Here is a 17,278-nt window from a genome sequence, read left to right on the forward strand (position 1 = left end):
ATATTTAATAGCATCATCTTGGTTGACTAAAGACAACTCTAATGTCTGTAAAACAAACAAAAAAACGGGTTCAAAGCCTTTAACCAGACCCATAACATTTATCTTGATGCAGTGAGGATTTTAATTAGATGGGAATTCCCGCTGCCCATAATTACTGAGGCAATGGCGGACTTGACAGTCTTTGAATCTGATGTTTAATCCCATGCTGTTATATATATGTATTAAGTTCAACACTAGTTAACAAACCAAGGAAGGAAAGAGTCGACAGAACATTAACATAGTAAATGACCTCCTTCGCTTTTACACTCCCCAGCTGCTGCACAGCTATCGCGAGAGTGGCAGTGGTTGCCATAACGACGACGGTTCAACACAAGCGCCCCTGGCAGGACGGAGTCGAAAACCAGAATTGAAAAATTTACTGTGATTGCTTTGTTTAATGTTGAACACTTAAAAGCGTGTTGACTCGTTAAGTGAAACATCGACCGTGCAGTGAGAAGCTTTTTATCCAGGGAGTGTCAAGGGAAGCCTTAGGTAAGTCAACATTTTCAGCAGTGTTTATGAGCTGAAACGTAAAGTGAGACTTGAATAACGCACGCCGTTTACTCACCTTTTTTGTCTGTCACTTTAACTAAATCAAATTAAATAGGTTACTCTTTACATTATTATTTTTAATAAATGCGGTAGAAACACGGAAGTTTGCATTAATGTAAGTGTTGGCTAACGTTAGCTTTGCAGTTCTTCTGTCATGAAGGAGTAGCTTAATGTAACTAAGTAGTAAACAAACAAGTCAACATTATTTATTATACAAAGGTTCAACTTCAGTTATTCTTGGTTTGGACCACAACAACTGAACAGGGGAGCGAATTACATACATAGTAATGTAGGCCAAGTGTCAGCCAATGTTGTTATATAAAAAAACAAAAACAAAAAACAAAAAAAACAACAACTATGAAACAAAGATGCTCACTTAAGGTTGGGGTGGTTTGTCCCCTATCTTGTTGTCACCCCATTAAAGCTCTGCCTGCTAATTTCACTTCATGTTGCAAAATTTCACGACATGACAGAAAAGGGAGTTTTGAATGCATCAAGGTTGCATCTTTTAGTTTGGCACTAATTTTGTGTAAAGTTGCTCACATTTATAGCCTCAATGGGTATTGAATGATAACTGAACCATCATGTTATAACTTACTGTACACCTGACCTTTTTTTTTGTTGCTATTATACTATTATAGGTAATATCAGCCTTCTCTGATGCCATGCTATCATGAACAATAATTTGTCATCAAGGTTTATTAAGTTGGAGGTCACCTTCACCGAATGTCATTTCACTATCAGCTCATTTGCTGGCGGATATGGCAGCCTACACTCCTATTTTAAACAACTGATTATTCATTTCTACCAGACCAACTAATTTCAGTAATTGGCATTAACTGCCTAAAAAAATGTACCAGCCTTTTGTCAAGTGGCTGCCAGATACAACACACAGGGTTACATGTGCCACATTTGAGCAAGTATGTTTTCACTTTGCACTGTCTTCATTTTAGTGCAGCAATATTATGACAGTGGGAGATTTATCCTTGTTCCAGCCAGTTTTATACAATAACTGTTGTTGTTTTTTTATTGCAGGAGGGTCTCCACTCCAATCCTAACAAAAAAAAAAAAAAGAACATGAATTTAAATGACTTTGTGGTGCTTCCAAACAAAAATGCCGTATCTGTCAAGCTCAATTCCAGGTAAGTCAAGATAAGATTGCAGCATTTAGGGCCAATTGGCTGACATACTATCGTATTTGTTCCCATTCAAATTCAGCCCAGGGAATGAGTACTTCTCAAGACTGAGTTTCAGCCAAGATAGATCATGTGATTTGGATCCAGTGTATTTGTTTCGTATTGCCAGTGCAAAATCGAGTCAAGTCTCCTATGTAGTTTCTCATTTGCCAACAGGTAATTGACTTAATTGATGTCTGCCATGGTGGTACCCTGATCCAGTAACTGATTGATTAAAGTATTGATCAGTTGCAGCAACAGGGATCTGCTGGTGCAGCAGATGAATTGAACTTATTGATGAAGGTTTTGCTGTCCAATCTGACAGAGTAGGTCATTTGTATGATTGATTGTTGCTGATTGATTGCATATATGCAAGTGTGTGTGTGTGTGTGTGTGTGTGTGTGTGTGTGTGTTGCCATAGGAACCTACAAGACCTGCAGATGGAGACGGAGACTCTTACTCAGGAGAGCAAAGAGATGGAGGAGAAATTGCAACAACTGAAAGAGAGGATGAGTAAAGAGAAGGAAGAGAGAGGGTGAGTATCAGTGGTACATGAACAGGGGAAAGGAAAGGGGAGAGGGACTGAGTTTGACAATAAAAGTTAGACAGTAGAGATTAGTGACAAAACAGTGTAAACAGTGTTTAAATATAGCTAGAATGGGCTGCAGTTCCTGTAAATGGAAACAACAAGGACATACTAACTCTTTACCCACTAACAGAATATTTCTATAAAGAAATGATTGCCTTATCCTCAAAAATTTGGTTTTGGAATGAACACAGTATTTTATCTGGCATATATGCCATATATGCTGATATAAAAAAAAATCAGCATCCTATGGAAGTTGAAGACCTTTTCCAACTTAAAATCATCATAAAGTAAATTCTATAGGCAGTGTTTGTTATGGTGGCCACATTAACCTGTCTGAAGAGTTATGACCAATTTCAGCCACCCGACTTACAGCCACCTAAAACTAAAAGTTTTGAAAAAGAGGCTCCACGACAGCAGGAGGGTTATATTGAAACACAACAAGTTGGAGATGTAGTAGTTTTAGATGAGACTATTAATGAAACATGATCTAAAATGAAGTGACATGGAGATAAACAGACAGATGGGGAGGAATTAAAGAGACAGAAGGAGGCTTGGACTAACAGCAGGTAAGGAGAGGGGTCAGGGAAGACACTGTAGATAGACGGTGGAGTGAAAAGTAGAACTACTAAAAGAAAGTGTCTTTAAGCATAAGAGACGGTGAGATGAATTCAGCAATTTGGGAGATAAAATACTTCATGTATAGATGTTTATAAACTTTAAGTCCAGACTGTCACATCTTAATACTCAGGAAACAGATCTGTTGAGTAATAAAGAGACAGGAGTCATTGAGGAGCAGTGAATGTGGGACAAACCCGCAACAGCTGTAACAGACCAAGCAACAGAGAAAGCAAGCAGAGCAGAAACAACGAGTAATATAAAAGATGGCAGGTCTTTTACCTTCTCTTTTGTAAAGTGTCTTGAGATAACATTTGCTATGAATTGGCGCTATACAAATAATGATTGATTGATTGATTGATTGATGAGGAGACTACTTGAGAGGACACTAATTGAGTGAGAGGGGGAGGTTGATGACATCTATGCTCATAAAGGTCAAGGTAAAGGTTGCCATGTAGAGAAGAGGGGAGTAGTCAGAGAAATGAAAAAGCCAATCATAGATGCAGTAAGTTCATATCTATATAGTGGAGTATTCTAAAGGTCAGTGGAGCCCTACAGACAATAAGTCCCAACAACGTGTGTGTAACAATCGCATTTTGCCTACACAAGAGTCAACCTCAATGTTCCTCACATGAAGAAAAGAAAAAACAATATTTAAATTAAAGGGGAGAAGGACAATTCAAAGAGGACACTATGTTATGTCAAACAATGCGTCAACATGAAACTTGTACAATTACCATCTTTTGACAAGAACTGACTCAAGTGCTCCATTTATTTTAGTTTTCTTTCATTTCATTTCCATCCATATGTATTACTGTAAGTCATGATTGTACATGTCTGTCTATTCTGCAAGAGAAGCTTTTATAGAAGCGCCTCTATACTTTCAATCAGACTTGAATCTTTTTGCAGCATGTCATATATTAACTGTCACAATTCTTTTGACTATTTTGGGCGATTAACAAGGGCTAAAAGACTTTTTTGCAACATGAGCAGTGTTGTCAGGCAAATGCTTGTATGTATTTCTAAACATTTTTTTAGTTTATTTATTACCCAAGTACATTTGTGAGGCTTAGGCTATGCCAATGGGTAGAATTACACAAATGGCGATAAAGGAACTTTCAGTACCTCTGAAAGTTCTAAGTCAGCACAGTTTGTTGAACAACTTTCAAACAGATTAATTAAATGTTTGTCCCAGGAGACTTAAAAATTAGACAAACCAGAAAATTGTTGAAGGCATTGGCTGTGGTCCCTGGGATGTCGGACATTGACCCAATGTTCACCCCAGGTGTTGGGCAGCTTGCTAGGATGACAAGCCTGATGACCTGTGCTTAACTCGTTATGGAGTTTTGTATGGATGTGATTTTTAGTAACTGAATTTGGGATGAACGAATTGAGGGTTGCTGAAAAAGACCTTGAGAACATATTATTTAAAGGTCACATGTTATGCAAAATACAATATGTTTTTGAACAATAAAAGTGTCTCTAGCCTGTCTTCAAACCCCCATTTATGAGAAAAGTCCATCCTCCTACCGTATTTTGCCTGCTCCACCTTTTAGGTAATGCGTGCTCAAACAGGCCGTTTGGATAATTTCCCTTTGTGACATCACACAGGGAAGTAACCCCTCCCCCAGATGGGTGACTCTCCCACAGCTGGGTGTTCACTATTCCCTCCGAGTCAACCTTTTCATTGTTAACAATAGGGCATGATGCAAGAAAACCCAAAGCACATCCCCTTCCAGAGAGGCATGTGGTCGAACACAGCTAACTTGCATTTGAAGCTATAGACGTAGAAACAGTCTATTCTGAGTAAGGGCTAAAATTGAGGGGTGTATAGGCATCCTCAAATTCAGGAGCAGAGTGGATTTTTAACAAGAAACTTGTTTTTGCTGAAACACAAATGTTTTGGGGAGCTCTGAGACTTATTGAAACGTGTTAAAACGGAGAATAATATGTGACCTTTAACATTTTTCTTTAAACATTTCATAGGTCATCTCTCATTTAAAAAAACACATTTGAAACATTATTTTAGGGACATTTGTTCTAGATGCCAGGCCTTCATTTCATAATATTGCCTGAGTCACTGTTCAGACCAATCATAAGAAATGGGTACACTTTTTGGCTAGTCTCCAACATTTTGATACATTTTAAAGTTTCACTTGTCAGATTGGAAAGAATAGTTGTGAAAAGAGAGGTTGTGATTTTGTGCTATTTTGCTTTGATGATTGACAGAGGGCGGGTTGTAAAAGCAGCCATGTTATTGATGGTAAACACCAGTTTTCAAGGCATTGAAGAAACACATTAGTGTATTGGCTGTCATAGGGACTCATCTCTTTGAACTGATTTATGGTCATTAAGCATTAATGAATGGTTTAGGAAGGCTGTGTGGCTGAAAACTTTTTGAACTAATATAAATGTAGTTTTATGACAAAAAAAAGATGGAGAAAAACTTAAAACCAAAAAATCATTGGTATAAATGATCCAGGTCCAGGCACTTTGAGCTAGTAACATTTAAAACGCAAGCAAATACCTGTTGGTGTATTTTAAATGTTTCTAGCCCTATCAACTAAAATCTTTTTATACTTTTCAAACCATCCTGAGTGCCTGGACCTGGATCATTTATACCAATGTTTTTTTTGTTTTCCTCCACCTTTGTTTTTGAAGGATTCCCTTCCATTAGCACTGGTGATTTGAGGGCTACCAGAAGAACTCCTGTTGTCTCTCTTTTTCACATGTAGTTTTACAACTATTTTGATTTTATTTCTTTTGCAATAAGAGGATGGTTTGGATTGACACATTGAGGACAGGGACATGCACTCTGACACTTAATGTTAGGCCTTGAAATAAAAAAATATACATGATCACATCATTGCAATATTTATCTACCAGGCCCTCTAGTTTGAATATTATCCAACACGTTTAGATTGGGCATGCCATCCTGTAAAAAACAAACTTGCAGAATTAAACCAAAACTGATTACAGATTTATTTTCGGTATTCTCTGTTTCAAATAAACCTAATTTAATGTAGTTCCATAGACAACTATGAGATTTGTCAACGGATGAGAAGTTATGGAGAACAGCCTAATAAAGATATCACAATGTATAAGTACATAACCCAAGGACAGGTTCAGGGAGAAGAAGAGTATGACTCCTTCACATAGTAACAGCGAGGAAGAGGTTTTACGCATACACACTAGCAGGCAAACACAGTCACGGGTAGGATATGATGAGAGGTATTTGTTTCACATTATGTATCTACATTGGTTAAAATACACACGTTACAAACAAACATGGAAATGCATACTGTAAGTTTTAATCATAGGTTCATTAGTTTATGGTTTAAGGTGTTTAGTTGTGTGCATGTGTCTTTTTAAATGAATACTGCTGTGTCTCAGGGAAAGCATAGCTCTAATTAAGAAGTCATACATCAGTATGGGGAGCAGGCCATCTCATTCAGGCTGCACAAACGATAAGAACATAAACACTGTGTTTCCTGTCACACTGAAATACTGCAACATTTACTGCTACACCAGCCCCAAGATACCACAAGGAGTGTGCATGGCTGCCTGTGTGTATCATTTGATGCTTGTCCTCCATAAATAATGGCACTTGTGTTTGTGTGTTTGTTGGATTACAGAAAGTTTCACTTTTTTTTTGGCTCAGGATGTCTTGTGCTTGCTAATCAGTAACAACACACTCCATAATGCCACAGGACAGGAATCCTGCTTTAGCCTAATGTCTTTGAAATGCTTGAGAAAGATTTAACATTTGTGAGTGAGTGAGCGAGGTAAAAAGCTATAATCAGTTTGTGTGTGAAGTAGTGTGTGAAGGCCGGGGAAAGATTTAGCTGGCTCAGATTTACAAAATGTATTTAAAAAAATGTAAACGGATGAAAGAATGCAGCTCAAACATAAAACATGACAACACCATATCAAAAAATATTCTCTTTGTCAACCTTTTATTTATAGACAGGCCATTATTGATAATAACACTTTGTGAATTTGTCTTCATGCCCAAAGGTGCCCCAATGATGTAAGGAGAGTTGAACATATTCACTCCAACATTTCATGTGTTATTCCTGCGTGCAGATAAAGGATGGACACAGTAACATACAAAGCAAAGTGTGTGTTGTATTTACTCGCTGTGGGTCAGCATCTCGATTATAAATGTGTCACTGAGTAGAAAAGAATGGAAGGTAGAGGGAAAGTTGGTGAGGGATCAACCTATGTATTGAGCATCCCCTACCAAAAACCAAAGTCTGCATTACTGTGGCTGGAGCTTCCTCTGTGTGCAGTGATGCAGCAGTCTGTTTGATGTGAAACTGAGCTTAACAGTTTGAATCAATTAATTGGTACACCTCTAATGAAAGAAAGGAAACAATTTCTCATTAGTTCCTCTCTCTGGGTGACACGGGGGGGGGGGGACTTAGATGGGAGTTCAGTAGTTAATCAGGTGTTTTGAAGAGTGATGAGAAGGTTACTGAGATTGTTCTCACTGCTCCTTCCCTTACCAGTCTTTCTCTCTCAGAGCATGCAAGTGTAATCTTGACAAGTCTGTAGTAGGGATGCTCTGATCCGATCCTGGTATCAGATGTCAGTCTGAAACTGAAACAGATGGATCCCTAGTTGGTTACAATAAGCCGATTCAAGGAACCAATCCACGAGGACTTTTTCCGGCGAGCACACTGTCATCAGTGCACTGGTAGGCCTCTGCATTTGTCTAGGCGGAGCCAACATTGCATGAATGTTGCTGACAACAAAGGCTCAGCTTTAAGACCCACAGACTCTGTGGGTCCTCAAGCTGTTTTTTGCTCAGGCTCTGCAGTGTAATGCACTGTGTTATGCACCATGTGTGTCTGTATTATGCACTCCTCGCTCAGCTTTTCTGAGAATTGAGAAATTCAGCTCCTAGAGTAGATCAATTGTAAATCTTTGTCTTATATAGTCTTTTAGTTTGGCAACACACACACACACACACACACACACACACACACACACACACACACACACACACACACATGCATACACACGAAAGAAGAGGCAAACAAATTCAGTTGCTGAGCGGAGGTGCTGGATAATCAGTTTGGGAGTAGTACACAAGCGATAATAAGACCAGACCGGAGGCTCAGGGCGAATGTAGTACATCATTCTCTGTTTGACCTGCCCAAAGTGCAGATTTAATGTAGCTTTGTCTCCAGGCCGACAAGCCTTCCTGACACTTGCTCTCATCTTATCAGAACGCACAGTTGAGATTCCCCCTTTTTCCAGCTTTTGCTCCCTTTATGGCCTTCCTTTATTCTTTTTTTTTTTTTCAATATTTGTAGCTCCTCAATTTTTGTTATCTGACTCCTCCTCCTACCCCTTTCAGTCAATTTACCATCCATTTAACTGTTGTTATTATAGAAACCTATGGCAGAATATTTTTTCGCTCAGTTTTTCTTCCATCTTAACCCTCTCTGTTTTTGCCCTCTCCTCCTGCTCACACTGGGAAAAAGGGATTTGAGAGGAGGCAGGATTATTTTGGCATTAGACTCCACAGTGTATGCATTTGCATGAATATGCAGGACACAGATGTTTTCACTTTTCCCTTTGGGTGAGATGGGTCAGTTAGAGGTGATAGCAGTGTGTTGGACATGGTTGTGTCAGTGTACGACAGATTGTGAATGCCTCAGGTTTTATACTGAATAATTTGGCATTCCTTCTCTTTTCATTTCAGTAAAGCTGTTTATGTTGGAAATACAGGCTATGTGTAAGCCGATTCTTAACATTTCCTCTTGACTGTGTTTCTTTGGTCTTGGTGTTGACTTTGGTAAAGAAACTTTTTGACAAGGGGGCATTTGGTGTTTTGATTTGTGGTTAATTTTCATTTTCAAGTTGTTGCTCAGAGGTTTTCCTTCCACTCGACAGGGAAATGTGTGAAAAGAGGGGGATGCTTCCGTGTACAGTTGTTTGTCTTCATGTCTTTATTTCTTTGTGCAACAGGTTGTCAAGTTACTGCATGTCATTACAACTGCAATGCTGTATGTATACTAGCTAGACTTAGGTAAACATATTCACTGCACTTCAAAGAAGTCTGCTAACTGCTCTCACATGCGCATGCAGAAGGTGCAGATGTGAGAGACGGTGTTTGTATTCTTGTGTTTGAAAGACTGAGAAACATTGAAGGTGTGAGTGTGCATCTTTCAATATTTTCCTCACAACAACTTTTAAGTCAGTATTATTTTGAAGTTCATCTTTGCACTGTGTGAGTGGGTGTAATTGAGTATGATCTGTGTTGATTAGATAATGAGATCCATGCAAAAGCAAAGTGCACAGAGATACACAAACAGATACACACACTTTTTACCTCCAGCTTGACTGTCCTGAGGGGACACCCTGTCATCCTACACTGACAGTGGTGTGCCTCAACTGTCTCCCATAGCGACAGTCCAGTTGCCAAGGTGATGTCGCCAGGGTGATTACCTGACGCCCACCCTCAGTGTCAGCACAGACACAGTCACAGTATCAATGGTGTTGGCAACTCTTGCCACACATACACACACACACACACACACACAGACACACAGACACACATTCAGACCCAGAAAGGCAAACTCTCACACACACAAATAGAGTCTGACTTCCTGTGTGTTGACAGGCTGCCAGCTCAATCCAAAATAAACTTCTTTCAAAGACAGCCAGACATCACAATAGCATAAATAGCATAAATAATTCAGCAACAGGAGCATGAATAACTTGCGTCTAAATGAGGATACCTCTCAATTTCTTTACTTTCTGTAACTGACAAGAGCTTTCTGCATGAATGTGTGTGTGCATGTGCAATAATGCATGTGCACATTTGAAATAGTATATTGCATATGCATCTCTGCATGTGTGTATTTATGTTTGAGTAGGTTTGATTCCAACGCCTTTATGCATTTATAACATTCATTGATTGTTGTTGTCTACATTGAGATAAAAACATTCTTTGGTTCTAAATCATTCAATGAGAAATTGAAGACCCATGTGGTATTGAACATGTGCTCAGTTAATGTTGGAAAACCCAAATTCTTGTGTTATTTTAAAGACAAGTGTTTTTTTCTTGCCGTTCTGAGCCCTTCTGAAAACACAAGACTGATGTTGTGATAAATTAAACACTCTTTCCTGTCTGAAGGGACAAAGTTATTTTATACAGATTACTTCTTCACTTTTTCTATTAACTTGGTTTAGGGATTTGGGATACTACTTCTACTTAGTGGCTAAACCTATTTCCATGCTGTTATTGATATTTTTTTCTTGACATCCGTTATTTTTTCTCTTTTTAAAGCCCTTCACTATTATTTAAACTGCTTCAGTCTCATTGGGTCTTTCAGTGGATTAAAAAGCATTAACTCTAAATTTTGTTACACACACCCTGCCTGTCAGGGGTAACTGCAAGGTGTTTAAACTGCAGTTTTTCGCTTAATCCTTGAAGTCTTATACCAATTAGAAATGATTTTGTTAAGGTTTCAAAACCTTTTATGTGGATTCATAAATAATCCCTGTCTTCTACTTTGTTGATATATATGAAGGCTGTGTGAGAATGTATACCAAATCCTACAAATGTGTGTATTGTCCTTTAAACAAACAAAACAAAACATAGCTTTTTAATGTGTGTTGAGCCCTGTGTTGAATTTGGTTTTGAAGGAAGCATGGAACTTGATTATTACATTTAGCTCCCAGTCCCTACCTAGATCCTCTAATGTAGAATATCAGGTATACAGCATAAACAGAGCAATTAACAATACATGTAAAAGACCAGCAGATGTAAGAACCGTTTCTCTTCATTTTCAGAAATGTTATCCATTTATATTGCAGATTGGCTATGCATGTCAAATTCATAGTGTGTTGTTAGTTGAACATTTTTTATTACAAATACCAAAGAAACAATCTCTCCCTTTGTTTTCCATCTGAACAGGAATTCTGGAGGGTTTAGATGGAAGTCTGGAAAGTGTGGTCCTTTAATGAACAATGCTCAAACCGACAGAGCCACTAAGAACAAGGAAAACAAACTCCAAAAGGTACAAATCTCCCTATTCGTTTTGTTGTTTGTGTCAGCCTGTGGAACTTAATGTCATCATTTGCATATATGTATTTATATATTCCATCGGTTTAATTGCTTTTCATTGTTTACTTACTCAATTAAAAGTTAGGTTTTCTCAAACCTTATTCCTTTAACTCTGAGAAGCTTTTCTTTCTGTGACCTTATGAGTTCAATGCAGTGCAATAGAAGTCCTGTTTCCATGTGTACTGTGGGTGCACCATGAATTGATATGTTATTGAAGAAAGGTTTTTTTTTTTTACCTATGTTTTTATTTATTTATTTGTTTGCACATTGAAAACCCCCTGGTTTGTACAAAGTCAGAAGACAATATGAACAAAGAGAAGTTCATAAACAAACATCGGCACCAGTACACTTCATCCTAAAAGAGCCTTTGCCAGAGTGTTAGGACGCTGAGAGCTTCTACAAACTGTCACTACTTATCTGTCACGGCCTGTCTCCTCAACAGCTGTCAGAAGGCAAGTTGAAGATCCGAGTGCTGAAGGATGAACCGCTGACAGGTGAGGAGTTTACAGCAACTTTTGGTTACCTGCACCAGGTAGACTTGACAGAGATTTGTACTGAGATACAGTTAGTCCTCTGACACACTCCCCTGTTCTGAAATTCTTTCTACCCTCTACTCTGAGGTTAGTATTCAAGAGCAGCTTCAGGGAAACATCATGGGGCCTGGTTCAGGTTCAGTGTCTTGTTCATATGTACTTCAGTAAGATTGATACTTGCCATCATAGGGGCCTGGCAGTGGAGGCCTCTTGTTGTAGATTGATTGTTGGAACCTGTAGCCAACCAGAATTATTCATGTATGCCTGAGGCACAAAAGTACACCTTGAGTTTGAATGTTTCAAAAATATGCTGATGAGGGGTAAATGACAAAAGTAAATCTACTCTGTAAACTTGACTGTATTAGGGAATATATGCTTTGTGTTTTGTTGTGTTCACTTTTTAATACAGTTCAGATCAGATGATTTTAAGGGGTTGTTGACAAGTTTCGAGGGGTTGTAAACAAGTGAAATGTTTATATTGGTTTCTAGAAAACCACACTAACTTTTTGTTAAGTGTTGCATAGCTTACCTTTGTTTAACATCATTCATCCCTAGGTTTTTGCTGTACTATACAAGACGACAGCTACATATATTAAATGTCAATAATGTTTTCCAAGTGTTAACAACAGTGCACTTTTTCTCTCTAGTGCGCCCTAAGCCACCGCCTCAACCCCCCGCCCCTTCCATAGGCCTGAAAACAAAAAACAGGCTGAGGGGAAAGTGCTGTGGACAATGTGAAGTCAAGACTGCTGGGCTAGTATGTACACAAACTAACTAACAAAAACACATACAGGATACACAATACACATTACTGCTTTCTGACCCCTAATCTGAAGTCGTTCTGTTTTGCCCTTCTGACTCCGCCAGCCGAAATTGTTATAATCTCATCCCACTGTTGGCATGCATGAAATCCTTTGCAAAAACATTTACTCTGTGGTGAGAGGCTATTCCAGCTGTGAGCTTCAGCTAAATGGAAGCCATTTCTAACTTTGCAAAACACTGAAACAGCTATTTATCCCACTCTCTCTTGCCTGGGCTCCTACAGTATAACTACCTGTACATGTGCCAAACCTTTCTCTTTGCCCTTAAATAAGTTAAAGTATTTTTAATGTGTTTTATTATTTTTTTTATTCTACAATTTTCATCTTTTAAAAAAAAATTCTGATAGCTAATTGCACTTATTTGTGTCATTCTTCTCATTGACGGGACTGGCACAAGAAACAATAAGAGAACTGATGTCATACGGCATTTGTTCAGCCAACTGTGGAAGTGTAAATGAGGGTTGGTAGCGTGCACCATATCCTACTTTAAATAAAAGTTTAAGAATCATTCCGCTCGATAAATCTGATGAAAAGGATCTTTATATTTCTGTGCTGAATTGTTGACAAAATTTAGATTTCATTTTCTCAGAGTTTTATGTATCAGCCCATGAGTGAGTTGAAATTAGCTCTTTTTCCACCTTCTCACTTTTTCTACATGTCAATCTTTGTCTGTTTATGTGTAAACATCTATTCTTTCATCTTCCTCCTCGACCTTTTTCACAACATGCATATCTGCACCATTTTCTGTTGGTCTTCCTCCACCCTGTCCACTCTGTCCATCATATTCTTTGTCTCTCTGGCTGTCCCTCTCTTCTTGCTGTTTTATCTTTCGGTCTGTCTTTGTGTTTGTGTTTGCACTGATAACAGTTTAGCTGGATCCTTCCATCGATACTCTAGACCTCTAAGGCCACCATTGTTTATTCTGTCTCGCTCTTTATCCACTACTTCCCAGGAGGACCAGCCATGGCATCGCCTACAACTGTATGTGTGCGCACTGTATGTACTGTGTGTGTGCGTGCGTGCGTGCGTGCGTGCGTGCGTGCGTGTGCATGATTGTGTTTGTATAAATAATGGACTAAGCAAACTGAGCTGAGTAATGCATGCTTGATGAACGGTCGATCCCACATTTCCGCCCTTTTGATCCTCAACTATTCATGTGTGATACCTATCATGTGTCTGACGAGAAGCCCACAGAGTTTGGTATTAAGTAACTGAGAGAGAGCAGGAGCTATGAGGGACAGAGAAAGATTGATAGAGGGGATAAAGGAGAGGGAGGGCTTGAACTGATTGAGCTGACAGTCACCATTTTTCTGCACCTTTCATTATGGAATAAGTTATTTTAAATGTAGCACACACATTGTGTTACAATGCTATGTGGTCATTTGTTTGATAGGGCATTTGATGATGATGTGTTGAACTGTCCAATTTAGCGCCCAGTTCCCCCAGTGCCTCATAGTGATGAGCTTTATGACAATGGGTATAGTGGGTCTGGGCAAGCACATAAGCCAACATACACACAAAATCCAGTCTCACACACACACTTTGGATAGCCCTTGTGCCCGATAATGACAGCAATAATGGAAAGCGCTATGACTGTCTGTGCTATTCAGTCTGGAATTGCACTTAAGCAATTGTTGCACACACACACACACACACACACGCACAGAAATATATACACATCTGGGCTTATTTTAAACTATGACTCACATATACTGGCACAGACTACCAAACTACCATGTGCACATACGTACACACTGCATGCCAAGCCTTGTGCTGTATTCCAGAGTCATCCAGGCAGAAAAAAAGGGCCATTTCCTCCTGCATAGCACAGGAGAGTGCAGTGATATGCCACTTGCAGTCTGATAGGGATGCCTAGTCCCTGGGGAGTGACTGTAATTTATCCTCAGGTCTGAGAGGGGAAATGAGGCCTTGCTTTATGGGAACATTAAAGGGCAATGTCACAGCTGTAGACTTGCATGTGTACGCACAAAAAACCACACGCGCACACATACACACACACACACACACACACACACACACACACACACACACACACACACGCAAACCAATGTTTTTGAGAAAACAGAATATACCAGAAAGAATGTAAAACATAATAAAAGCAATAAAATTTTGACAAACATTTGATGAGTTATAAGAAAGGAGTTGGATTACATAATTTGCATTGAAAGATTTATCTATTTAAATATGCAAACAATTAAATAGGCACATATTTAATTAACTTTAAGTCATTAGAACATAATACTTCAGTCCAAATGCTGATAAGGAGAATTTGTATTTTTCTTTAAGGAAGTGCACTAACTATACTTTCTGAATTTTGCATGACACTGAGGATGGAGCAGCCAAAATGCAAGATTTATTTGTATGTCAAATTAAGGGAACCATTCAAATGGTGGCTATTTGTTCACATTTTGTTGCTTCATGAATTTTAAGATGCCTTGCTCCTTTCCTCCCTCCAACCCTCCCTGAACATCGTCCTTTTTCATTGGCTCTCCTTACTTGTTTTGTCCTCGACCGAGTGCTCCATCCACCCGGCCTATAGGCCTATTTCCCCAACCTGCTGATGCAAGGACTTTTCCTCACTAATAAGACCGGATTCTCACAGATAGATATGATAATGACCTCCCTTAAGATGCATTCGCTCACACAACACACACACACACACACACACACACACACACACACATACACACAAACATGCACGTTTGCACACACACACACACACACACACACACACAAACATGCACGTTTGCACACACATACACAGTGCAATGCATATAGGCTTTCCTCACCTCTCTCTCTCTCTCTCTCTCTCTCTCTCTCTCTCTAGTCTCAACTTCTCTCACTAACTGAAAAACACACAGACATGCACCCTCACGCACACACACCCGTCTTGCAGCATCCTGCCATAGACTCCATTTCAATAGTTATCCCTCCAGTCAAAGTTTGTTTGGCATGGTTGAGGTTAGAGAAAAAAGATGGATATCTGACCTTCGGTTTAAATCTTTAATAAATATTACTAAAGCATTGGCTTTTCAATTCTTATAGTTACACACATTTCCACAGACTGTTGTGCACAATCTGTATGTGCACTTACAAAATAACCCTCTGGTAATTTCCTCCCTTAAGATACATAAACACTCATTTTCACATCCATCCCTTTCATATATTCACATAAAGCACACACACTCAATGTCTTCACTGTGTATCTATTTTAGATGTGCGCTGAATGCACAGAGGACTACTGCATCGGCTGCTTTACCAAATTCCACCAGAAGGGTGCACTGAAGCTCCACAGGATTATCCCCATTCAGGTGAGCATTGTCCCACATGTATCAAGTGTGCTTCCTCTCCTCTCTGTTTCTTTGCTTCTGTTTCCCTCTGTCTCTCTTTCTCTTTTACAGATACTTTCAATAATAGCAGCCTTGATCGTCATTCTACCTTTGCTACACTCATTCTTTCATTTATAGTTCTTGCATGACCAGAAAATCTACCAATCTGCAACTCCCCTTACATCTAGCTTTGCACCCTGTCTCAGTTTGATATGTCCATGTGCTTACACACACACACACGCACACGCACACGCACACGCACACGCACACGCACACGCACACGCACACGCACACACAAACACAAACATTGTACTGTCTATAAAGGTGTGTGAGTGTGTGTCTTTGGTTGATAATGCAGATTTGCCATGTCCTGCGACCCAAAAAATAGATGTTCCTCATTGGCAAATGCCTTTCTTTAAAAAAGTTTACTTGCTAAGACCAAATCCCACACTTAAAGTGATACAGAGAGCAGAGAACAGGCCTCAGGCAGCAGCTAACCCAACAGCAGCCTTCAGTCCAAGATTAAACAGAGATAAGGCAACAGGTCAATAGCAGAGAGTTTAATTAAGCCAACATTCTTGTGTTGGATCTAATGAAAAAGATTCTGTTATAATTCTGCACGGATCATGGCAATAAATGCCAAATGTAAAGGTGCTTGTTATTTACTCATCAGTCAGCCAAAGATAAAGTAATACATCAAAGCAGGGTTATTAATTATTTACTTAAACAATATATTGTTTTTTAATATAACAAAGAGTTGTCCATAATTGAAGGTGTTTTAGTAATTATGGTGTGGATTCTCTAAGAAAAAAGTCTAACAAGTCAAAGTCAAGAAATGTTTTATTTGTTGGGTGCATTTTTTTCCATCTTGAAGTACTGACCATTGGATTTTAAGGCAAAGGTGTGGACTCGAGATACATGGCTTAGACTTAAGTCACAGATTTGAGGACTTGACTTGACTTTACAATATCATAAAGGCCTTACAATTTGACTTGGACTTAAACACCAATCAACCTCAAGATTTAAAAAAAACCTGTGATTTAAAAGTCCCTTTTTAGGGTCTTATGATTTCTGCAAAGCGGAAAACACGTACCAAATCACTGAGTCTGACTGTTGAAATTAAATCAACTATAAAACGCAAAATATTGTGGGATTGTCCTTAACATGGGTGCGTTTTATTAAAAAAAAAGTGTTTCAAGGGTGTTTGGTGTAGGCTACCTGTCGCTTCTTGTTGCTGGGCTAGGGTTAGGGGTCTGCTGTCTGTACGTTGCAAGGATGAGCACACACACACGCGCAAACACACACACACACTCTCACATACATACAGTCCGTGATAGGAACGGACCAAGTTTATGGTCGGCACTCTCGACAATCAATAACTTAACCATAGTAACGCTTTCCCACAGCCTGCTGAAGCCTGAGCATTACTACCTTTTAAAAAAATAAAGGCGAGGGAATTTATTTTAAAATAATTCTCAATTTCTTGACCTAATCTAATAAGTGATCCTACACTTAAATTCA

General features: G+C 39.0%; 1 protein-coding gene across 1 annotated transcript in view; it reads left to right on the forward strand.

The window, feature by feature from the left end:
- Positions 1–374: 374 nt before the first annotated feature.
- zbbx (zinc finger, B-box domain containing) overlaps positions 375–17,278 on the forward strand; it is a 54,363-nt gene continuing 37,459 nt past the window's right edge. Inside the window, exons 1-7 of the mRNA XM_020655845.3 lie at positions 375–531; positions 1,627–1,733; positions 2,188–2,301; positions 10,904–11,006; positions 11,496–11,547; positions 12,234–12,343; positions 15,644–15,739. Of these exons, the coding sequence (XP_020511501.3) occupies positions 1,669–1,733; positions 2,188–2,301; positions 10,904–11,006; positions 11,496–11,547; positions 12,234–12,343; positions 15,644–15,739 (540 nt within the window). The 5' untranslated portion in view covers positions 375–531; positions 1,627–1,668. The remainder of the gene's footprint in view (positions 532–1,626; positions 1,734–2,187; positions 2,302–10,903; positions 11,007–11,495; positions 11,548–12,233; positions 12,344–15,643; positions 15,740–17,278) is intronic.

This window comes from Labrus bergylta, chromosome 11 (genome assembly GCF_963930695.1).
Source record: "Labrus bergylta chromosome 11, fLabBer1.1, whole genome shotgun sequence".
Classification (NCBI taxonomy): Eukaryota; Metazoa; Chordata; class Actinopteri; order Labriformes; family Labridae; genus Labrus; species Labrus bergylta.